Raw genomic sequence first — 25,622 nt, forward strand, 5'->3', positions numbered from 1 at the left:
TATGCTAGAAGATCCTTTGTGTCCCCTGAGCGCTTCCTCTACTCCCTTAGCCTGTGGCAAGTGCACACTACCTCTGCAGCAGTAATTATATCAAACTTGACTTAAGTTTCTAGGTTTCAGAGTAGCAGCCGTGTTAGTCTGTATCCGCAAAAAGAAGAACAGGAGGACTTGTGGCACCTTAGAGACTAACAAATTTATTAGAGCATAAGCTTTCGTGGACTACAGCCCACTTCTTCTATATGCATCCGAAGAAGTGGGCTGTAGTCCACGAAAGCTTATGCTCTAATAAATTTGTTAGTCTCTAAGGTGCCACAAGTCCTCCTGTTCTTTTTAAGTTTCTAGAAAACTCTCAAGACCCAATTTCACCTCAGTTGTGCAAGAATGAATTTAATCCTGCTCATACATTGATGTATCGTATTCATTTGAGAGCTAATTTCACCCGTCCCATATGGATCTAAATTTATGCCATTTACGTATTGACAATTTACATAAGGTATCACAAAACTAAAGTGATAAAAGGCTTCATATTAAAAAAATGTTATTTCACGTTAAGTTGTTTCTTTGTTGTTCTGCCTTTCATTTTACAGTGTGTGTCCAATATGTGAGCTTTGACATGTGATAGCTATGGACTTTGAGTGGAATATTCAAAAGTACTGAAGGGAGCTAGGACCACAACTTCCATTGACAGTCAATGGTACTTGTGTTCTTAGCTCCCATAGGTACTTTTGAAAATGCCACCCACAGAGCACAAGAAATTGGGTCACAAAACATACCATCAAAAAATATGCCTTCGAGGAGAAGGTGAATGAAACAAAAGGCATTTACTCCTGCAGTTTTACTATTAGAGCCACTAAAGAGTGCATAAAATACTATTTCATAAATGTCAGCAGCCCCAGGCAAACAAAAAAAGTTTTATAATTTCATGTCCCTCTCCCGAAAAGAAAAGCATCTCATGTGGACATTACCAGTTGAGAGTTCTCATCCCTGTAGTTGGCAGCAATATCTTGGTTTTCCATAGCACCTCCTAGCAACCCAGTTGCATATGTCCTCAATGGCTGATCCGCCTCTCGGGCCCACTTAAATAGATTTTCAACTATGCCTTCCTAAAGTAAAACAAAAAAGCCATTCAGACACTAAATTTTCATCCCTTCCACCATCAACTGTGTTGTGGCACAGTTCTCCTTACTTACCATTATTCATGTTACACACCAACAATTTACATTACATGGTTTGGGGCAGGATTTCTATGCATGCAGAATTCACTTACACGGTCATTTGGCTTATTGCCCAGAAAGTACCAGCACTCAGTAGGTTAACACTGACTATCTGACCTAATTCTTTTCTCAGTTACACCAGCGTAAACCTGAAGTAATTCCACTGATCTCAGGGGAGTTGCTTTGGATTTACACTAGTATAATGAAGCAGGATCTGGCCAAAAGTGCTTTGCTTCAACAAGACATTTTATTATTCTTTATGGCCAGATTGTGATCCCTTTGGAGCCAACAGAACTATTAATGAAAGTAATTGCTTACCAATGAAAATAAGGGATTCCTTAATCTGGCCCTAAATCCAGAATGGTTTGGTGCAACAGACACCAGTGGAAGCGTACTGATCATTTCACTAAGAAAGAGAAGCTATTTTTTTTTTTAGTAAGAATGCCACCCTACTTCTGTTTGAACAAAATATCTGACAGATAAGAATTAATCTAGACAGAATTAAAAAGTGAAAAGTAACAGTGCAAGATCCTGCTTTTCTCTTGAAACAGTATCACTGACCCCAAAGCAGAACACAAAGTTTCATTAGCAGCTACTACTATGGGGCTCTGATACATAATTGGAATCCCTCCCCTACTCACTACAATACAAATAATAGAGTAATAATAATTGGGCATCTAGAAGGTCATGTATTGCTGCAAAGAAATCAGACCCCTGAATTTACCTCTCAAGATTTGAGTAGAACAGATGTTTAAAATGTGGTCTAATTTTTATTTTAGTGAATTACTTTATATACACATGTTGTCAATTTTAGTTCTTTCATATTTTCTTCTTCAAGAATGTTTTAAGCGCATTTAAATTAATCTTTAAAATCCATGAAATGTGAAATACTTTGACCACTAGAGGGACATACTATTCCAGGAACAAACAAAACTATTAAATAATGGTAAAAGTAACCACCACACAAAGAATGAAATGCAGTGTAGTTTACAAAAAAATCTGTATGATTGAAAAATGTTATAAAAAAAATTAACGAATTTACTGAAGGGTTTCATACCTTTGAAAAAAAATTCAGATAAAAAAATAGAACCCTACTTATGAAGAAATTATAAGTTATTAAAAAAAGCCTTGTATTGACCAAAAGCACAAAGTTCTAACATTTGCTATTGTCAGGACAAATACCAAAAATTTTCTGTTAAGTTCAATCATATAGAGGGCAAATGTAGTGATTTTCCTTTCCAGGTTGTCCTAGAGTCACTACTGAGAATTAATTTTAATAGTAAATAATATCACACTTGATACTTATGTAGCTTTTTATAAATATTAACTAGTTAACCCTCACCACCTCGGGAGGTTGGTATTGTCTTAGGGCATGTCTACACCTACCGATGCAGCTGCGCTGCTGCAGTGCATCTGGTGAAGATACTCTATGCTGAAGGGAGAGAGCTTTTTCATTGGCATAATAAAACCACCTCCACGAACGGCAGAAGCTATGCCGCCGGGAGCAGCTCCTCCCGCAGACGTAACACTGTGCATACGAGCACTTGTCGTTGCTTAGGGCGGTGGTTTATTCACACCCGTGAGTGACATAAATTATGCTGAAATAGGCTGTCACATAGACATAGTGTCAATTTTACAGAATGGGCAGAGAAGTGCAACTGACTTGCTGTCTCCCAACCCTTTGTTTTTCACAGATTAACAGATTCAAAGGCCAGAAGGGGACCATTGTGATCATCTAGTCCAGGGGTGGCCAAACTGGGGCTTGCAAGCCACATGTGACTCTTTTACAGTTAAAGTGCAGCTCGCTGAGATCCCCGCCCACCCGCCATTCTCCACTTACCAGACTTGGGGGGGAGAGGGGGAGAGATTGGGCTTCTGCCCTGCAGCAGGATAGTGGGACTAGGGGCTTTTGCCCAGCAGGGAAGGGGGTCTAGAGGCTTCAGTCCCGAGGGAAGTGCTTGCTGGGGCTTGGAGCTTCAGCCCCACTCTTGTGGTGCACCCAGTTCTCGAACTTCCGAGGATTATCCTAGGTGGCTCAGAGGATCCGTAAGTTTGGCCACCTTTGACCTCCTTTACAACACAGCCCATAGAAATTCCACAAAATAATTCCTAGAACAGATCTTTTAGTAACATCTTGATTTTAAAATGGTAAGTGATGGAGAAAATTCACCACAACCTTTGGTAAATTGTTCCAATGGTTAATTATTCTCACTATTATAAATTTGTACTATATCCAGCCTGAATTTGTCCAGCTTCAACTTCTAGCCATTGGATCACATTATACCTTTCCCTGCTAGATTGAAGAGCCCATTATTAAATATTTTTTCGCCATGCAGATACTTGCAAACTGTAATCAAGTCACCGCTTAGCCTTCTCTTTGTTAAACTAAACAGATTGAGCTCTGAGCCTATCACTATAAGGCTCTTGTTTCTAATCATTTTTGCGGCTCTTCTCTGAACCCTCTCCAATTTAGCTACATCCTCCTTGAATTGTGGGCACAGAACTGGACACAGGGTTCCAGCAGTGGTCACACCAATGCCAAACGCAAAGGTCAAATAATCTCTCTACTTCTACTTAAGATTCCACTGTTCACGTGGCCCAGGATCATATTAGTTCTTTTGGTCACAGTATCACACTGTGAGCTAATATTCAGCTAATTATCCACCACAACTCTCAAGTCTTTTTTAGTCACAGGTTCCCAGGATAGAATCCTCAATCCTGTAAGTATGGCCTACATTTTTTGTTCCTAGATGTATACATTTAGCCATATTAAAATGTATATTGCTTGCTTGCACCTAGTTTACCAAGCAATCCAGAATATTCATTATTTATTACTCCCCCCAATTTTTTGTTCATTCCTCCAGACCACACCACTGCATGCATGTGGGAGTATTCTTTTAAGAAATTGTGATGTGATATAGATGAGACTATAACCCTAACAGATTATGCAGGAAGTTTTCTGGGCATTTTCAATATATTGACAAAAAAAAAAATCAGTAAATCGTTTTGTACATCAATATGTAAACTAGAAACTGTTAGAGTACTGACTCCTGTAATGCTTGTTTCTCAAAGGACCCAATTTTGTCTTAAATGAGTTTATTCTTAAGTAAAAAATAAGTCTGTACACTATACATGACATTTTATACATGACATTGTTAGCAGACAAACTATAGCATGTGTGTGGCAAAGCTCTCTGCCCTGTCAGCTGGCTTTTGAGAAGGACATTTCTGCACACCCAAGAAATTAAACTTCCTTATTAGTCTGAGCTCCATCAGGAACACAGGGAGAAGAAAAGGGTGAAGACAGCCAGGGGGCTCTGAACCCTCTGCAGTTAATACTGCAGCACAGAAGCATTGCAGAAGCTGAAATGGCTTATTCACCTCAATGGGATGTTCTCAAATGAATCATCAAACCCATGAAGAGTAATGCAGCCAGACACAATAGCTCTGAGGAGTGAACTGACTAATTTATCAATGGGTTCTCTCCTCCCCTTCTTCCAAATTCTAACCCAGCCCCTATTGTGGAATATCAATTTTCAAGACAGTTTCACTATGCATATGGATTTTAGAACAATCTGAATATTAAAATCACCCCTCTCCCTTCAAATAAGGAGTTGAGGGATTGGGCCTGTATGTGAGAAACCCTTTAACCAAATTACCCCAATTTACACCACCAACTCTATCCTGGATCCTAATGTGACACAGCATTAAAATGGTGTGGTGGTAGCAGCAAAATTTCCATTTTAAAAGAGGTGAAAAAGATCTAAAAAAATTTGTCTTATGGATTAGAGTAACATTTTTATATGTTGATTGTAGTTTATAGACTGCTGTAAGGGCAAAACTTTCAGGAGCCCCTGCAGAAGCAAATTCAGAGAGTAAATCATTTTCAGAACATACTCTCAGGGTAGGTCTACACTACAGCTGCTACAGCGCCATAGCATAGACACTTCCTACATGGACAGAAGCGTTTGTGTGTGTGTCATGGAGTCAATCCATCTCTCCAAGAGCCAGTAGCTAGATCGACAAAAGTATTCTTCTGCCAACCTAGCCATGTCTACACCGGGGAGTTTGGGGGGGGGGTAGGGCAACCTAACTACAGTGCTCAGGGCACTAAATTTTTCACAGCCCTAAGCAAGGTAGCTAGGTCGACATAATTTTTAAGTGTAGACAAAGCCTCAATAAGCTGTATAGGGCAGGACTCAAACTCTCAGTACATGGGTGCCACTCAGGTTCAATGGCCACAGCATGGCACCTTGAGCAAACCACTAAGGCCAGGGCTACACTACAGACCTATATCAATATAACTATGTCGCTCAATGGTGTGAAAAATCCACACCATTAAGAGACAGTTATACCAACCTAACCCTCTGTGCAGACAGAGCTATGGCAATGGGAGAACTTCTCCCATCAACATAGCTACTGCCTCTCAGGGAGGTGGTTTAGCTACACCAATACAAGAATCTCTCTCATTGGCACAGGAGTGTCTTCATTTAAGCACTACAGAGGCAAAGCTGATTCACTGCAGCTGCTCCAATGCAGTGTTTTAAGTGTAGACCTGCCCTTAGACCTGGTCTACAATATAAAATTTACTGGCATAGGCCAGGTCTACACTAAAAAAATTTAAGTACACCCACCTTCATCATTCAGATATATGAAAATCCACACTCACAAGGGTCTAGGTGTGGCTCCTGGGGGGAGGGGGGGGGGAGGGAGTGGGCAGTTCCAGATGCAGGGGCAATGGGATTCTGCAGGGGCTTCCAGGTGAAAGTGTTGGGGCTCAGCAGAGGGGTCGGGCTGCTGGGGAACTGGGGTTTGGTGGGGGCTCGGTGCAGCTAATTGGCGGTCAGTGGCGTGGGGGTCTAGATGTGGGAGCTCAGGGTGGTGCAGAGGGCTTGTCAGAGTGGGGGTCTGAGTGCAGGAAGCTCAGTGGGGGGTGGTCTGGGTGCAGGGGTGGTGGTCCGGAGGCAGGAGGTCTGGGTGCAGGGAGCTCCAGATGCAGGGGTTGGGGTTCAATGGGGTGGGGTTCAGGTATGGTGGGCTAGGGGGGTTCTGGATGTATGGGGTGAGGCTTGGCGGGGGTAGGTATGGGAGGTCCAGATGCACGGGGGTTGGGCAGATGGGGGAGCAGCTCCCTGTACAGTGACACCCCCCCTCTCCCCGGAGCTGAGAAGCGATGGGGGCAGGAAGCAGGGGAGGATGCTGAGCTTCCTGCAGCTGGGGGAGGTTTCTGAGGGTGGGTCTGACACAGCCCCAGCCTCTCCTTGCAGGGGAAGAGGAAGTCCCATCCTCTCCTGCCTCCAGCCCAGCCAGGATTAGCAGCTGATCCGGGCTCAGGGTAGGAGCCACTGGCTTGGGTGTCCCCAGCCCTGCGGTAATTTACCTCTCCGCCGGCTGCTCTGGGTGCCTGAAACAATGTACCTGCACAGGTAGGGAGTGGTGTGTGACTGCTCTTGCAGCTTCCCTTTGCTTCCCTGTCAGAAAGTCATTTTTCTGTGGGGAAGCAAAGAAATCTGCAGGGGACATGAATTCTGTGCACACGTAGTGGTGCAGAATTCCCCCAGAAGTACCATTTGTATCATTGTTGCTACCACTGTTACACAATTGCAACAAATCTTGTACAAAGTATGTCATATAAGATGTCAATGGAAAAATTACAATTGCTAAGTATGATTTTTTTTGTTTATAGCCATGTATCATTTTTGTATCTGAAGTTATGAATATTGGCTATGTACTTGTATCTTAATCATGTGTTGTATTCCTGTGTGACACCCCCCAGAGAGAATTTACATTAGGGCTAGACAGTTATGTGTTGATGGCCTATCAAGTACACTCCACTCTCTGAATGGGCCATTGAAGAAACTCATCCTGTCCAGATAGCTCTTCCAGAGGATGCCTCAGATGCCAATGGCCACCCCCTGTGATTCACCAAAACATGTAAAGGCACGTAATATGCTCATGTGACCCTGGACTCCATCTTGGGCCAGTAACTTTCCACATTCAGCGGCTGTGGGCTTTGTTTGGGACCGTAAATTTAAGTAAATAAAAGACCCTTGACACACCTAATTTGCCTCTTTCCTGCTCTAATTCTCTGGACTGTGGATTTACAACTAAAAGAAGCATCTTGAACTATAGATTGAAGACCCTCCAACTTTTTGGAAGTTACCAGAGAGACTTCATAAGCCTGCATCTATTCCATCACTGCTATAAACCTGATATAAAGACTTTGCAATCATTTGTGTGTATATGATATATTTGATAACTCTCTTCTTTTATTATTAAATCTTTAGTTAGTTTACTAAGGATTGGCTGCCAGAAGGATATTTGTATACAATCTGAGATACATATTGATCTGGGGTAAGTGTCTGATCCTTTGGGAACAGTAAGAACCTCACATATGGTGAAATGGGTTTTCATTAACCTCTCACTATATCAGACTTGGTTGTCTGAATGGGAGCCAGGGGCTAGAATGCCTAAAGGAGATTGTGTCTGACTTCTTGTCGACCAGTGTGGTCACAGGTGCTGCCTTCCTCCTTGCTTTGGGGGTGCTCAACCCCTGCTCTGGCCGATGCCCTGCCCCCATTCCACCCCTTCCCTCAAGCCCCCACCCTTGCCCCACCTCTTCCCGGCCCCGCACCCACTCCACTTCTTCCCCCAAGCTCCCACCCCCGCACCACCTCTTCCCTCACTGTCTCTTCCCACCCAGTTCCAACCCTCCCCTGAGCGCACCCTGTCCCCGCTCCTCCCTCTCCCCACAGCGCCTCCTGCACGCCATGGAACAACCGATCTGCGGCAGGTGGGAGGTGCTGGGAGGGAGAGAGAGGAGCTGATCAGCAGAGCTGCTGGTGGACGGAAGGCACTGGGAAGAGTGGGGGGGGGAAGCTGGCTGCCAGAGGGTGCTAAGCACCCACTAAATTTTTCTGTGGGTGCTCCAGCCCTGGAGCACCCACAGAATTGGCGCCTGTCAGTATGGTGATACAGAAGTTCTTTGTTACTGATTTGATTTGGTTTACATGGTACCTTTTCCTGAAAGACAACAGCAGTTTCCAGTCCTGGCATGATGTCCAGAAGGAGTCGGCAGGCAGCAGTATTTAATGGAGGTTCCCTGCTTGTCATCACATAAGCATTCACCAGCTGGGGGAAGAATATCAGGAATAGGAGTGGCCAGAAATTCAACTCTGACTCAAAACAGTGCAACACAGTGAAATCATTAGTGACTCCCCTAGCTTCACAAAACATGGGAGCAAAGGGGAAGATACCAGTAGTATTGTCAGTGTGTAAATCGGGGTGGCAACCTTTCAGAAGTAGTGTGCCGAGTCTTCATTTATTCACTCTCATTTAAGGTTTAGCGTGCCAGTAATACATTTTAACGTTTATAGAAGGTCTCTTTCTATAAGTCTATAATATATAACTAAACTGTTGTTGTATGTAAAGTAAATAAGGTTTTTAAAATGTTTAAGAAGGTTCATTAAAAATTAAATTAAAATGCAGAGCCCCCCGGACCAGTGGCCAGTGAGTGCCACTGAAAATCAGCTCGCATGCCGCCTTCGGCACCCATGCCATAGGTTGCCTACCCCTGGTGTAAATCCTTGACCTACACTTTAGGGCTTGTCTACATATACAGCACTGCTGCAGGGCATCTGATGAAGACACTCTATGACGATGGGAGAAGCTCTCCTGCCGACATAAGCGCTGGTGTGGACAGTGCTCATGTGGGTGTTACTTATGTTGCTCAGGATCACGGTTTATACATACACCTGAGCAACGTAAGTTATGATGACATAATCTATAGTATAGACATAGCTTCAGAGAGAGCATAGCCAACTGCCTGGTGACTTTTCCTCTCTGATGTATCAGAAAAGAAGTGGAAGGACAGCACAACTTATTTTTTCTCAGCCAAATAAAGTTCTCTCTTCTATACTGCCCACCCTGGATTGATCTGTAAGGCTACAATGCCTATACGAAACCAGCTAATCAATGATGGCTTAAGGCAGAGGAGAATAACCGGCATTTACTTCGTTTAGAAAATTCAATGCACAAGATTTTTTCTTAGTTATTTGTATCTCTTTTCACTGATTCTTTATAGTCTGACAAGTGATATGCAAGCAATTTGGGGAAGGGTTCATGTATTAATGTGAGTTTTTAGAGGGCCTAGAACAATAGGGCCAATATTAATTCAGGCCTCTGGGTGCTAGTGCAATTTAAATATTAAATAAAATGTTGTAAGTACAAAGCATTAGCTGTGCAGGAAAAGAACCAGTAACTCCTAGCTCTTAGTCCTCTGCTCAGTCCCCTAAAAAACGGTTACTTACCTTCTGTAACTGTTGTTCTTCGAGATGTGTTGTTCACGTCCATTACACATTAGGTGTGCGCGCGCCGCGTGCATGGACGTCGGAAACTTTTTCCCTCAGCGGCTCCCGTCGGGCCGGCAGGGCCCCCCCTCCCGCCAGAGCGGCACCCCGCTCTAGGGTATATATATCCCTGCAGGCCTGACCCTCCCTCGGTTCCTTCTTGCCGGTGACTCCGACAGAGGGGAAGGAGGGTGGGAAGTATAATGGATGTGAACAACACATCTCGAAGAACAACAGTTACAGAAGGTAAGTAACCGTTTTTTCTTCTTCGAGTGATTGTTCACATCCATTACACATTAGGTGACTCACAAGCTTACCATTGGAGGAGGGTAGGAGTCAAGGAACAATCAATTGAAGCACAGTCCTGCCGACCACCACGTCCTCCCTGGTCTGATGATGGATCGCCTAGTGGGCTGTGAACGTATGCACCGACGACCAGGTGGCCGCTTTACAGATTTCCTGGAGTGGAACCTGCGCCAAGAAAGCCGCCGAGGACGCTTGGGCCCTGTAGCGAGGAGGTGGGACACCCCACAGCCCCGCTGACGGCCGAAGCTCCCCGAATCCCAACGTGGGCGGAGCCACCGGGTCAGGCGCCCGCCCCTCTGAGGTCACGGCCCCGACCCGGAAGTATAAAAGCTCGCCTGCAGAGCTCAGTGGAGCCCAGGCCGGCGGAGAGAGCAGATGTCCGTGGCCGAGCTCCCGCTTGGAAAACAGCTGCGGGCCGCGACCGGCCTGCTGAGTCACCAGGCCGGCCGAGCCTACCTCTTACCAGGTACCCCGAGGAGGACTGGCCAAGCCTGCCCCGTGCCAGCTACCCCGAGGAGGACTGGCCAAGCCTGCCCCGTGCCAGCTACCCCGAGGAGGACTGGCCAAGCCTGCCCCGTGCCAGCTACCCCGAGGAGGAGCCGAGCCTGCCCTTCGCCACCTACCCAGAGGAGCCAATGCTGGTGGAGAGCACCGACGACACTAAGACGGCCCAGGTACCATCCGAGGGGGAGTGTGGAAGTAGCTCGGGGGCAGCCGACCCCAGTCTGGCTGCTGCACTGCCAGAGCCGATGTCAGTGTGTTGCGGCCAGGATCCCCACTGACAGCAGCAAGTTTCCGTCGCTGCTAGGGCCCCGGGCTGGGACGCAGTGGAGTGGGAGGGCCTGCGTCCCCCCTGCCACCCACTCCTTGGGTGGCAGACTCCCCCTGTTTCCCCTGGCCTAGAGAGGCTGGGTACCTGACTGATTATTTGCTTGCTGCCCTGCCCTGACCTAGGGCCTGGGCTGCTACAAACCCCGACCCAGCCCCTGCTTAAGGGCCTGGGCCTCCGACTGACTATTTGCTTGCTGCCCCGCCCTGACCTAGGGCCTGGGCTGCTACAAACCCCGACCCAGCCCCTGCTTAAGGGCCTGGGCCTTTGATTGACTATTTGATTACTGCCCCGCCCTCACTTAGGGCCCGGGCCGCTATAGACTTTGCCTCAGCCCTTACTTAAGGGCCTGGGTTTTGGACCTCTGGACTCATCTCCTGCTTATGGGCCTTAGCCCCTAACTGTGTGCCCGTTGCCCCGGACTACTGCCAGACCAGAGCGAGGCGCTGGGACACCCCACAGCCCCGCTGAGGGCCGAACCTCAGCCCAAACCTACTACAGGCCCTAGTCGAGCGAGCCCGGATCTCCGGGGCTGTTACCTTGGCGAGCTCATAGCACGTGCACATGCAAAGCACAATCCATGCTGACAAGCGTTGCGTGGAGATAGGCTGGCCTCTCATTCGCTTCACAATGGCAATAAACAGTTGAGTTGATTTGCGGAATGGCCTGGTCCGTTCTAGATAAAATGCCAAGGCCCTACGGACATCGAGGGTATGCAGGCTGCGGTGGCTTGGGTCTTTATGTGGCTTAGGGAAGAACACCGGTAAACAAATGTCTTGGCCCAAGTGAAAATGCGTGACCACCTTTGGAAGGAATTTAGGGTGTGGCCTCAGTTGCACCTTATCCTTATGAAAAACTGTATAAGGAGGTTCCGAAGTGAGGGCTCTCAATTCCGATGCCCTCCTGGCCGATGTGATGGCCACAAGAAACGCTACCTTCCATGAGAGGTGCATGAGGGAGCAAGAGGCTAGGGGTTCAAAGGGTGGCCCCATGAGTTTAGTTAGGACCAGGTTGAGATTCCACGCAGGGACCGGCGGGCACGAATAGGGAAACACCCTTTCCAGTCCCTTGAGGAATCGGGCTACTGTGGGGTTGGAGAACACCGAAACTCCCAACTCCCCAGGATGGAACGCCGATATGGCAGCCAGATGCACTTTAATTGAGGCAGGGGCAAGCCCTTGATGTTTTAGGTGCAGCAAGTAGTCCAGAATTGATGGGACTGAGGCCCGCAGAGGCTGTATGTGATGAGGCTCACACCAGTGGGAGAACCTCCTCCATTTGGCAAGGTAGGTCGCTCTTGTGGAGGGCTTCCTACTACCAAGGAGAATTTGCTGGACCTGGTGAGAGCACCTGTGCTCCGTATCGTTTAGCCAGAGAGATACCACGCTGTGAGATGTAGCGACGGTAGGTTCGGGTGGAGTAGGCGACCCCGGTCCTGTGTGATGAGGTCGCGATGGAGGGGGAAGGCAATCGGGGCGGTTATGGACAGTTCCAGCAGGGTCGTAAACCAATGCTGGCGTGGCCACGCCGGGGCGATGAGGATGACTGCCACCTTGTCCATGCGGGTCTTGAGGAGGACCTTGTGGATGAGCGGGAATGGAGGGAAGGCATACCTCAGGCTCCCGCCCCACGGAATCACGAAGGCATCTGCCAACGAGCCCGGGCTGAGGTTCTGGTAAGAATAAAACTGAGGGCATTGGCTGTTGCCCTTGGTGGCGAAGAGATCCACCAGGGGAAACCCCCACCTCGGGAAGATTGAATGCAGGACGTCCCGTCTCCATGCCCATTCGTGCATGTGGTAGGACCAGCTGAGGCGGTCTGCTAACCCGTTTTGGACCCCTGGGAGATATGTTGTGATTAGGTGGACTGAATGGGCTATACAGAAGTCCCATAGGCGGAACGCCTCGTGACAGAGGGAAGAGGATCGGGACCCACCCTGCTTGTTTATGTAGAACATGGCGGTAGTGTTGTCTGTCAGAACTGACACGCTGTGGCCTTCTATGGTGGCATGAAAGGTCTGACAGGCGAGGCGAACCGCCCTTAGCTCCTTCAGATTGATGTGAAGCAACTTTTCTTCCCTGGACCATAAGTCCTGGGTCCGCAGGTCCCCCAGGTGCGCCCCCCTACCCAGGTCCGACGCATCTGTTACGTCAGAGTGGGTTGCGGGGCAGCGAAGGGGACCCCCTCGCAAACCTGCTGCTGATCGAGCCACCAGCGGAGGGAGTTCAACATCCGAGCCGGGATTGTCACCACCAGGTCTAAAGGGTCTCTGTTGGGGCGATACGTTTGGGCCAGCCACAACTGTAATGGCCTGAGTCTTAGGCGGGCATGTCTGTCTACATGTGTGCAGGCCACCATGTGCCCCAAGAGTTGCATGCAGCACCTGGCCGTGGTTGTGGGAAATTGATGGACGGCGCTTACGACCCTTTGAATGGCCAAGAACCGTGACAATGGAAGACTTGCCTGTGCCGCCACCGAGTCCAGGACTGCTCCTATGAAGTCCAGTCTCTGCGTGGGGATCAGTGAGGACTTGGGCAAATTGGCCAGTAGGCCAAGCTTGCAGAACACCTGTAGAGCCAGCGTCACGTGGGAGCGGACCTCGGCCTCCAACCTGCCCGCAAGGAGCCAGTCGTCCAAGTACGGATACACGCGCATCTTTCTCTTCCGAAGAAAAGCTGCCACCACGGACATGCATTTTGTGAACACTCGTGGGGCCGTTGCCACGCCGAAGGGCAGGGTAAATTGAAAATGGCGCTGGCTGATGGTGAAGCGCAGGAACCGCCAGTGGGCCGGACGGATGGCGATGTGAAAATACGCATCTTTCATATCGAGGGCAGCGTACCAATCCTCCCGGATCCAGGGATGGGATAATAGCTCCAAGGGAGACCATACGGAAACGTGTTTTGATCAGCCAAAATGGGACGGAGGCCCCCTTTTGGTTTGGGAATCAGGAAATACCTGGAGTAGAATCCTTTCCCCCTTAGGTCCGGGGGGACCTCTTCCACTGCTCCTACTGTGAGGAGGGTCCGCACCTCCTGCATGAGGAGTTGCCCCTGAGAGGGGTCCCTGAAGAGGGACGGGGCGAGGAGAACTGAAGGGTATAGCCCGCCTCCACCATGCACAGGACCCAGCGGTCCGATGTTATATGTGACCAAGCACGGTAAAAACGGGACAGGCAGTCCCTGAAACATAGAGGTGGATCCAGAATAGAGTGTGGTACGCTGTCCTCGATCGCAGTTTCAAAACCCTGGCTTATTTCCTGGCTGCGGCTTGCCTTGGCCATGACTTTGGCCCTGGTTAGGCGTATTGTCATGTCTCCGCCTGTTATCCCTGCCACGTCTGCGGTACGGTTCCTGTTGAGGACGAGGGTGGTACTGCCTCTGTGGTGGTTGGGGCTTGAAGGGTTTCCTCTGTGTCACTGGGGTATGCATTCCCAACGACTTGAGGGTCGCTCGAGAGTCTTTGAGGCTATGTAGTCTGGCATCCGTCTGGTCCGAAAACAAGCCTGACCCCTCGAACGGAAGGTCTTGGAGGGTGTTTTGCACCTCTGGTGGAAGGCCGGAAGCCTGGAACCATGCCGAGCGTCTCATTACTACCCCTGATGCGATTGTCCTAGCAGCTGCGTCCGCGGAGTCAAGGGAGGCCTGTAGGGAGGTTTTGGCTACTTCCTTCCCTTCGTCCACTAGAGCCGTAAACTCAGGTTGTGAGTCCTGAGGCAGGGATTCCTTAAACTTGGAGACTGATGCCCAAGAATTAAAGTTGTGTCTGTTCAGAATCGCTTGTTGATTAGCGATCCTCAACTGGAGGCCCCCGGACGAGTAGACCTTTCTCCCAAATAAGTCCAAGCGTTTCGCGTCCTTGGCCTTGAGGGCCGGGGCTTGTTGGCCATGACGCTCTCGTTCATTGACCGCAGAGACAACCAGCGAAGAGGGAGTTGGGTGAGAGAAGAGGAAGTCAAACCCTTTAAATGGGGCGAAGCATTTCCTCTCCACGCCTTTCGCAGTTGGTGTACTGGAGGCCGGCGTTTGCCATACTGTTTTGTAGTTGGACTGGACCGTTTTTATGATCGGGAGCACGATCCTGGAGGGGCCCTCCAGGCTTAAGATGTCGACCATGGGGTCCTCCTGCTCTACCGTCTCCTCCGCCTGCAAGCCCAGATTGAGGGCTACACGGCAGAGCAGTTCCTGGTGCACCCAATGATCAATCGGGGGAGGGCCAGACACTGTTGTGCCCACCACGGCTTCGTCTGGTGAGGAGGAAGAGGTCAGGGCCTTTTGCGCATCTTCATCTTCCTGCAACTCCTCATCGACTGGGCGCTCCTCTGGGGCCCGTCCCATGACGTGGGTCTGAGACAGTACTGGGCTCGGTGCAGAGTCTGCCCCTTCTTGCTCCGGTGGTCTGGAGACCATGGCCTCCTTGCGAGAGGGCGGGCGCCACTGCGGAGAGCGGGACCGGTGTCCCGAGGGCCCAGATCTCGAGGTCCTGGATGGGGGGCCTTGCTGGTGGTAGGCCCAAGGGGTCCAGAATGGCCATTGTCCTGGCTGGCCCCATTAAGGATGCCAAGCGGCTTCGTGGTCCCTACTGGCCTGTGCCCTGTGGGCATATCCGCTGTATCGGCCCGAGTCTGCCTCTGAAACCACGGACGGTGATCTGGAAGGCCACAGCGGTGCCGTGGGACGATGCCAGTCCGGGGTCGGAGAGTAGTGCCTCAGTGACCGGGACCAGCATCTCGCCGATCTGGACCTGGATCGGTACCGGTGACCACAGGATCGGGAACGACTACGGGTGGTCGGTCTCGGGGATTGTGTAACTGACACGTCCCGGTGCCTACTCGAGTAGGGCTGCTGGGTCGGTGCCGAGCGCTTATTGAGGCCCGACGGCTGTGCAGCTCTCTGCGCGGAGGGAAGCCGGGAGTCCACCGAGGCGGAGCTCGATCGGGACTGGCGCCGTGAACGGTGCCGAGATGGCGACCGTGATGGGCGCACCATTGCCGGCTTGTCTCTGGATGGCAGTCTCGGCGGAACGTCTTTGGATTGGAGGGGGCCCTCAGTGGACAATTCAATGAGGTCCTTTGCTGCCTCAAATGTGTCCGGGGTGGAGGGCTGTTCCAAAAGATCCTCCAGCCCTTCCTCCTCACTCGACGCGCCTATCCCGGGGCTCGAAGGGCCTTTCGGCGCCGGAGCCATTGACACCGGGACTTGTGCCGGGACCACAACGGCCTTAGGCGCACTCGAGGTCTTCGTGGGCGCTGCCCTCTTATGCGGGGAGCGTCCTCGGGCCTTGGGTTGGCCCTTCGATTTTGTCGGCGAAGACGACCGATGCCGGAGGTGTTCTCGCTGATCCGGTGCCGTGGGCTTAGGGTGCCCCGCCGGCGCCGGATCACGGACTGATGCCGGGGCACTCCACACAGAGGTTGACGGTGCCGTCGAAGTGGAGGGCTGTAACACCGTCTCCATGAGCAGCTGCTTAAGGCGAAAGTCTCTCTTTCTTAGTCCTGGGCTTGAAAGCCTTACAGATCTTGCCGCGCTCTTTTTGGTGTGCTTCCCCCAGGCAACGGAGACACGAGTCGTGTGGATCGCTTAGTGGCATAGGCTTACGGCACGTGGCACAAGCCTTGAAGCCTTGGGTGTGCGGCATGCCCCGCCGCCCAGGGCCGGTGCCAGGATTGACCAAACACCTAATACAAGAAGTTTGAGTATTTCTAAAGAACTGATAACTGCTAAGCTTAACACTAGCTACTAAAGAACTGATAACTGTAAAGATAACACTAACGACTATGCTAAGGGACACTCTCAGATGAGAGACAGAGTTGTTCCAACGCCGCCACGGACGGTAAGAAGGAACTGAGGGAGGGTCAGGCCTGCAGGGATATATATACCCTAGAGCAGGGCGCCGCTCTGGCGGGGGGGGGGCCCTGCCGGCCCAACGGGAGCCGCCGAGGGAAAAAGTTTCAGATGTTCGTGCATGCAGCGCGCGCACACCTAATGTGTAATGGACGTGAACAATCACTGGAAGAAGAAACTCATTTTCTTCTCCAGCTCACGCAACCAGTCCAGCATGTAAAAGCATCCATAGGCGTAGCCCGTAATCATTGGAATTATTGCATTATATGGTTTTTAAACTAGTATTAGAGACTGTTTTAACAGTTTACCTGGCAAAATCTTGACCAGGCCTGACTCCATTTTTCTTATTTATATTATAGTAAGTCCTCCCGGTTAACGTTGTTACGTTGCTGATCAATTAGAAACATGCTCGTTTAAAGTTGCGCAATGCTCCCTTATAATGTTTGGCAGTTGCCTGCTTTGTCCACTGCTTGCAGAAAAAGCAGCCCATTGGAGCTAGCAGGTGGGGGCTTGGAACCAGGGTTGACCGGCAGCTCCCCTATCAGGTCCCTGCTCCCCTAAGTTCTCTGTGCTGCAGCCACCCAGCAGGCTATCAATTGCCGGGCAGCTCAGCTGTCCCTCCCCCCCACTGCCATGTGCTGCTCCTGCCCTCTGCCTTGGAGCTACTACTGGGAGCCTCCTGCTTGCTGTGCGGGGGGAGGGGCAGCGGAAGAGGGGTGCTAATGTCAGGGTGTCCCTCCCCCCCTGCTCCTGTACTCCCATCTCCTGTACCTTATCTCCATGGGGGTTGGGGGGACACTACAGGGCTCAGGACTGAGGGAGCTTGCTGGCAGCAGCTGCTGTCTCAACTTGCTAATCTACCTAAAAAGGCAATGTACTTAGAGTGGGGTCAGAATACTTAAAGGGGCAATACGCATCTCTCTCTCTCGCACAGGGTGTGTGTGTGTGTGTGTGTGTGTGTGTGTGTGTGTGTGTGTGTGTGTGTGTCGCTCTGTCTCCCCTCCCTCCATTCGTGTTGCCTTGTAGAGTGTGAGGTTATATTAACAACAATGCATTAACCCTTGAGGGTTCAGCTGAGTGCTAGCTCATCATTTAGCAGTAAGGCATTCCCTGGGAAATATCCCACCCTCTGACTTCACCACCTCATCATTGCTATATACAGTATTAAATTGTTCGCTTAGAACTTCTATAGTCTGTTGTCTGGTGAACAAAATGTCCCTGGAACCTAACCCCCCCCCCCCCCCATTTACATGAATTCTTATGGGGAAATTGGATTCGCTTAACATTGTTTCGCTTAAAATCGCATTTTTCAGGACCATAACTACAACGTTAAGCGAGGAGTTACTGTACATCAATATTCAGAGTAGCAGCTGTGTTAGTCTGTATCCGCAAAAAGAACAGGAGTACTTGTAGCACCTTAGAGACTAACAAATTTATTAGAGCATAAGCTTTCGTGGGCTACAGCCCACTTCTTCGGATGCATATAGAATGGAACGTATATTGGGGAGATGTATATACACACATACAGAGAACATGAACAGGTGGGAGTTGTCTTACCAACTCTGAGAGGCCAATCAGTATGTGCATGATGATTTACATTTAGAAAACTTCCTTCCCTCCACTTTAATAGAGGGAGGCAAATCACAGGGTACGTCTATACTTACCTCCGGGTTCGGCGGTAAGCAATCGATCTTCTGGGATCAATTTATCGCATCTTGTCTAGACGCAATAAATCGATCCTGGAAGTGCTCGCCATCGACACCGGTACTCCTGCTCCGCGAGAGGAGTACGCGGAGTCGACGGGGTAGCCTACCTGCCGCGTGTGGACCCGCGGTAAGAACCTTGTAGTTCGAACTAAGATACTTTGACTTCAGCTATGTTATTCATGTAGCTGAAGTTGCGTATCTTAGTTCGAACTGGGGAGTTAGTGTGGACCAGCCCACATTTAACCCTGTTTTAAAACCAGCATTTGGAAGAAATATTCCTAACAGTAGAAAAACTCCAACGTGGACTGGACTAAAAACAAAAAACACAAGCAGTGAGGATAACCAGCCCAGGGCAGATAAAGACAAACCGTTACAGGTAACGGGGAAGTGTCATCATTTGCCAACTATTATTCTTAGGATAAATGCAAATGGCAAACCTACCGCATTCATGAAGTCGTCATTCTTGAAAAGTATTCTCAGCAGATGGCCCAGCATACACTCTGGATCTGCTCGACCTGGTAAGGCACAAAGAAGGGGCTGAGCTAGTCATTCAAACCTCCTTAGCTAAACAAAATCCTACAACCAAAAATGAATGGAAGAGCAAAGAAAGGAGACAGTTGCTTGGTAAACTTGACAGCTCTAAATGGCTTGTCGTTTAATGAGCTCTAGGCTTCATGGCCAACACTGAAGTATAAAACTAGGTCATGCCACAGAAAAACCGGCTGTGGGATACCCCAATTATCAGGATCAATCTTACACAAAAGACGACTTACATGAGAAATCATGTGAATTAAGACATTCAGTAGTTGAGATCAGGGTGGATAAAAATCAATGATTTTTTAAAAAAATTATTAAAAAATCAGATTTTTTTGATAAAAGGTTTTTGAGGAAAAAACCTATCTAAAGATAGTTTTAGATAAGATACCTTATAACTCAAAGATATCTCATCATGGAATAGGAATGATAAATCCTAATTCTATAGTATGAGACAATATATTCATGTAATGTTTAAAAAAAAGTTTTGTAAATGAGTTCCAACAGTTCATGGATTAAGGACCCAATCTTATGGGGTTCCACAGGCTTCTATTTGGGTTAATCTTTCTATCCACCCAATGGGACTTAGTGCTCAGTCTAGAAGATACCATCAGAGATGCTTAGTTTTGTAGTTCTCAAACTGTGGATTTGTATCTCTAGAGGTAACATGCTTATTAACAGCAAAAATGTTTTTAAATAAATAAATAAATAAATAAATATATAGAGGTGAGAAATAATAGACCTCAACTCTATTGTCCCTCTGCAAATTTGTGTATATAGAATCAATCCCTAACCTCTCTCTAAAAGTGCAAAGTTTCAACAAGTTCAATGAATAAAAGATGGTTGGGGGCGGAATAGATCTGGACAAGGAGAAGGTGTCCGGAGATAAATGTGAGAAGCGAGGACATATGCTTGTTTTGTTAAAATATTATATGTTTGCTATTGAAGAAAAAAGTCCAAAATACTTTAAGTTGTTGTTTTAGTTAAATAAAACAATTTAAATGTCTGCTTGTTGATGGCCCCCTCTAATACAGCATGGCAAGAAATTCCTCCAAATATTAATGATTAACCTGTTGAATTGGAGATAGTTCACCTCCCAATGACTTCATAAATATCTGCTTCAATTACCTTTGGTAAATGAAATAACCAATCATTCATTCATTTTCTGATATAGCTGTAAAACTAATCTGAAAAGTTTTAAAAAAATATATCTGTTTAAAAATGTAGTGTGTACCTTCTAAAAATGAAACCTACATCTATCTCTGAGATGTGAAGATGATGTATTAAGGTTATAACAACCAACAAGAATGCACTTTTCTGTAGAAAACCATGATTTAAATCAAATCCACCCTTGTTGAGGTAGCATTTTTCCTTCCACACCCATACTGCCTAAGGGCTCCACCTCCCTAAAACAGTGCCTCCAGCCAAAATGTAAAGAATTTTCACTCAATGCCATTAGAAGCCACTATCATTGTTGTAGCCCTGGAATACTGAAGGACCAATCTATTCTCTGTGGCTGCAGTGCTGTTCTATGTCCAGCCACTAGAGGGTGCATGAGAGTCAGACTGCAATCTCTAACCTCTTCCAAATTGGATATCTGGAGACCCAGGCCAGGTTTACATTTAAAATTTAGGTCAACAGAGGTAAAGGACCTGGAAAAAGAGTTAAGCAGTGAGAAGGAAAAATCTGCAGATGATACAAAATTACTCAAGATAGTTAAGTCCAAAGCAAACTGTGAAGAGTTACAAAAGCGATCTCACAAAACTGAGTGACTGGGCAACAAAATGGCAGATGAAATTCAATGTTGATAAATGCAAAGTAATGCACATCGGAAAACATAATCCCAACTGTACATACCAAATGATGGGATCTAAATGAGCTGTTACCACTCAAGAAAGAAATCTTGGAGTTATTGTGGATAGTTCTCAGAAAACATCCACTCAACGTGCAGCAACAGACAAAAAAAGCTAACAGAATGCTGGGAATCATTAGGAAAGGAATAGATAAGAAGACAAAAAATATCATGTTTCAGAGTAGCAGCCGTGTTAGTCTGTATCCGCAAAAAGAACAGGAGTACTTGTGGCATCCGAAGAAGTGGGCTGTAGTCCACGAAAGCTTATGCTCTAATAAATTTGTTAGTCTCTAAGGTGCCACAAGTACTCCTGTTCTTTTTTTAGAAAATATTATATTGCCTCTATATAAATCCATGGTATACCCCCATCTTGAATATTGTGTGCAGATCTAGTTGCCCCATCTCAAAAAGATATATTGGAATTAGGAAAGGTACAGAAAAGGGCAACAAAAACTATTAGGGGTATGGAACAGCTTCCATATGAGGAGAGATTAATAAAACTGGAATTTTTCAGCTTGGAAAAGAGACGACTAAGGAGGAATATGATAGAGGTCTATAAAATCATGACTGGTGTGGTAAACGTAAATAAGGAAGTATTAGTTGCTCCTTCTCATACACAAAAACTAGGTGCCACCAAATGAAATTAATAGGCAGCAGGTTTAAAACAAACAAAAGGAAGTACATCTTGAAACAACGCACAGTCAACCTCAGGAACTCTTTGCCAGAGGATGTTGTGAAAGCCAAGACTATAACAGGGTTCAAAAAAGAACTAGATAAAATTCATGGAGGATAGGTCCATCAATGGCTATTAGACAGGATAGGCAGGGATGCAAAACCATGCTCTGATGTGTCCCTAGCCTCTGATTGCCAGAAGCTGGTAATGGGTGACAGGGGATGGATTACTTGATGATTACTTGTTCTGTTAAATCCCTCTGAAGTATGTGGCATTGGCCACTGTTGGAAGACAAGAAGCTGGGCTATATGGACCATCGGTCTGACCCAGTATGGCCGTTCTTTGTTCTTATGTTCTCATGAGCTCTGGTGCTCAAGGGCATGAAAAATAGAGACCACTGTGCACCATGGCTATGTCAACCTAACCCTTGGTGTAGACACAGCTAGGTCAATGGAAGAATGCTTCCATTGACCTAGTTACCATCGCTCAGGGAGGTGGTGAACTTACAGCCATGGAAAAACCCATTACATTGCTGTAGGCTGCGTCTACACTATGCTGCTATCATGCTTCTAGTACAGACAAGGCACAAGAAAAGTATCTCCAAATTAGTCCTGACATCAACATCCAGAAAAGCCATTCAAAATTGTGCCTGGAGCCTAGACCTCTTACAGTCAGAAATGCCAGGTGACAAAACTATAAAACAAGGTTAGTAAGCTGAGTAGTGATGCCAGGACTTAACCATCAGCGAGGACCTTCAGGCTAGTTTTTTGGGTATATTTTAAACATATGAATGACTAATTTTCTCCTGAAACAGATTGGGGTCACACACAAGGCATTGTGTTTACCAGGCCTTACCAGGGTGTCTGTCATCAAATGGGTCCGGATCCCCCTTGCGGTATTCTTCAGTCTCCTTCTCAATTAACTCAGACATTCTAGGGAGGGAGTAAAAATCAAGTAAACATGCCACATGCATTTTCTTTCCCCAATGGACAGCTCCTAAACAGTCTATTTGCCAAAATACTATAATAACCCATCAATTCACATTCAAACTGTACTCTGTGAACCACCAGAAGATTCCAGGCATCCACTGGATACATATAAGAGTGAGTGAGAGAGGATGCCTGCCCCTCCCAAAACACTGATCACATATCAACGTTCTAATGATATGCTAGCAGGCTATACTGAAGTAGCTTGACCGCTTCTCTTTGCTGAGTCCCAACGATGGAGAGAAAGCACTTTTTCCTCTTCTGAAAGAGGCAGTGCATCCAGCTGAACTGCTTCAATGCTATGCATAAGGTGAGGACACAAAGAGAAAAACCATCCTGCTGTCACACTACCTCAAAACTCTGGCACTGATGGCCTACAAGGTATCAGGTAGGAAACTCCTGCCCACTCTAGCCTCCCCGGCACAGCATTTCAGATTGCTTTTTGCCTCCCTGACATATAGATGAGCCACTGTAATTCATAAGGCTTTATTATTTTTGCTCTGGAGAGGTGGGGGGGTTGGAGGGAGGGTTAAAGAGGAGGGAATTTCTCACCACCACATACTCTACTACAAGAGGTAAAGATGTCACATGAGAAGGCTTTCCACCCCATCCCTGCTCAGGCTGTTGGCGTAGGGGGCATACCCTCTGATTTCTTCCCCCTCCTCAACCACCTGAAATAACATTGAGGGATCTAACCCTGCTCAGCTGGGCCCCTGCTCAATTCCTCAGACAATTAGTCAGCAGTTGTGGGGCTGGAGTAAGGATAGACTCAAGCAGCCACGCCCCCAGCCCCCATGGAGCCTTACACCAGACTAACTGTTCATCTGTACCAGGCAGGAGAGTTATGGGAGCAGCTTTTTAAAGTTGTACATTCCCCTTGCCTGAGCCATGACATTAAAGCTATAGGCAAAATTCCAGACAATGACTAGCAGCCTGAACAGTTATAAGAAATCCTATGTTCCTGCTCCTCTAGGAAGAGCAGAAGAGGTACCTGAGAGTGGGAAATGCTAAGTCATCAGAGACACTGATCATTACTTTACAAATGAAAGAAGACCAACAAATTTTTTGGCATTAAATGCTCCCCTATCTGTTTTTCTGAAGTTTTCCAGCAGAAGGATACATGAATTAGGATAAAGTCAAGATCTGAAATTCAAAGCCTTCAGCAAATTCATCTTATTCCCATGGTGTCTTTCCTTCCCCCCTTAGTTTAGGTCTCACTGAGGCAGCTACAGAGTCTGTCTATAGGTCCTTGTCAGGATTTTGATATTTCAGGTGCTGATGATGAGCCTATGGTCTATTACAGGTTAGGCAAGGCCACTCGAGCAGCTACTTTCATTCCTAGAGGAGCAAATGCACTTCTCTTTCCCTGGGGATTTCCCTGCAGGATTCCACTCAGTCACCATCACCTTTCAGTATACACCTCTACCCCAATATAACGCGATCCGATATAACACGGGTTTGCATACAATGCGGTAAAGCTCTGATACGCTGCTCTGAGCAGCGTGTTAAGAGTGCTGGGCCGGGCCCGAGGGGTTGAATAAGGGGCAGAGGGTCTCGGGGGCGGTCAGGGGCTCCTCCCCCGCCAGGGTCTAGGCAGCAGGAGCTGTGGGGGAGGCAATTTTGGGGGCCCCGCAGTCCCAGAGGATTAGCAGGGGGCCGGAAGCAGCCCGTTCCGCTTCCCTCGCCCCGGCCGTGTCGCTCAGGGGAGTGGTTTGGGGGGAAGGGATCCCCCCGCACTCACCGGCAGCGGCAGAAGCGGAGCAGCCCAGCCCCAACCCGCTCCACTCCGCCAGCTCCCAGCCGCGGCACTCTGCTTCCCGCCACAGGTGAGTGCGGAACCTTTCCCCAACCTCCCCTCCCCCCCAGTGACATGACTGGGGCAAGGAAAGCAGAGCGGGCTGGGGCCGCATCGCTCCGCTTCCCGCCACTGGTGAGTACGGAGGGCATCCTTTCCCCAACCTCCCCTCACTCACTGGCGGCAGGAAGCGGAGCGCTGCGGCTGGGAGGTGGCAGAGTGCAGCGGGCTGGGGCCATGTTGCTCCGCTTCCCGCCGCTGCCGGTGAGTGCCTGTCAGGGAGTGGGGTGTGTGGACAGGGGTCAGAGCAGTCAGGGGACAGGGAGCAGGGGGGTTGGGTAGGGGGTGGGGTCCTGGGGGTGATTAGGGAGAGGGGTCTCTAGAGGGGGCGGTCAGGGAACAAGGAATGGGGGGGGACCAAAGTAAGTTCGATATAACGTGGTCTCACCTATAATGCGGTGAGATTTTTTTGTCTCCTGAGGACCACGTTATATCGGGGTAGAGGTGTATATCGGATGCTTCTGAGGAAGAGCAGAAAGGAGCAAAAGTATCTGTTACATTCCTTCATCATGAACTGCATCAATTTGCCAAATCTGGGCATGTTTTACTATATTAACAACAGCTTAACATGGTAATCAGTAATGACCAGGGAAATCACTTGTCTTGCCAGAGACAATTAACTTTCACAAGACTCTTTGCCCTGTAGGGTTCCAGTATTTCATGTTTGTCAGCCTGATTCTGAAGAGAAGTAAACTGCATCTTGCACTAAAAGATTGCTGAATTTGGGCTCTGGTGGATTTCTAGCAACCGCAAGTTGTACAATTGGGTACACCTTTATATAGAACATTCTACTGTCAACTCTTAACAATTTTTCCTTGGGAATTAACACTTTGAGAGTGCCTGTTGAGCACAGAGACCATGGGGAGACAGAGGAGGAAATGTGATCTGAGAAATCAGGTTTATGGGTTTGTCTACACATAATCTGCTACAGCACCACCGCTATAGCACTTCAGTGAAGATTCTTACCTATGCGGACAGGAGGCCTTCTCACACCCCTGAGCAACATAGTTATACAGACCTAATTTCCTAGTGTAGACCAGGCCATAGACTAGTTAGACCTTTCTAGGGATGGGAAGTACCATTTAACCTAAAAATAGTACCGTTTAACCTTTTAAAATTCTATCAGTTAAACAGTTAACCGTTAAGTTCACATAGGCGGCGAACTGGGGTGGGGTGCTGCAGCACTCCCACATTTTATGCAGGGCTCCTCTGCCGCCTGTGCCCAGCATCCAAGCTGCCGGCCCAGGTTGGGGGGCTCTGCTGCCTCCCTGTGCTCAGGGTTCCAGCCACCGGACCAGACCTCTGCTGCTGCCATGCTGGCCCCAGAACCGACACTCTGGCTGCCCAGGGTTGGCCGCAGGGAACCCAGGCATGGGAGGCAGCTTAGTTTAATTGTTAACCTAAACCAGGGGTCTCAAACTCAAATGACCACGAGGACCACATGAGGACTAGTTCATTGGCCCGAGGGCCGCATCAC

At 48.2% G+C, this 25,622-nt stretch overlaps 1 protein-coding gene across 5 annotated transcripts in view; it reads right to left on the reverse strand.

Moving 5' to 3' along the window:
* Window positions 1-25,622, reverse strand: part of DCAF1 (DDB1 and CUL4 associated factor 1) — a 112,117-nt gene that overhangs the window by 69,333 nt on the left and 17,162 nt on the right. For 2 of the 5 annotated variants that reach the window (XM_005285282.5, XM_042861762.2), the window contains exons 3-6: window positions 22,160-22,236; window positions 18,687-18,760; window positions 8,231-8,344; window positions 966-1,103 (exon numbers count right to left, since the gene is read on the reverse strand). In XM_005285282.5, the coding sequence (XP_005285339.2) occupies window positions 966-1,103; window positions 8,231-8,344; window positions 18,687-18,760; window positions 22,160-22,236 (403 nt within the window). The remainder of the gene's footprint in view (window positions 1-965; window positions 1,104-8,230; window positions 8,345-18,686; window positions 18,761-22,159; window positions 22,237-25,622) is intronic. The other 3 variants (XM_042861764.2, XM_065551353.1, XM_065551354.1) reach the window with 3 other exon arrangements.

Source organism: Chrysemys picta, chromosome 7, assembly GCF_011386835.1.
Source record: "Chrysemys picta bellii isolate R12L10 chromosome 7, ASM1138683v2, whole genome shotgun sequence".
Classification (NCBI taxonomy): Eukaryota; Metazoa; Chordata; order Testudines; family Emydidae; genus Chrysemys; species Chrysemys picta.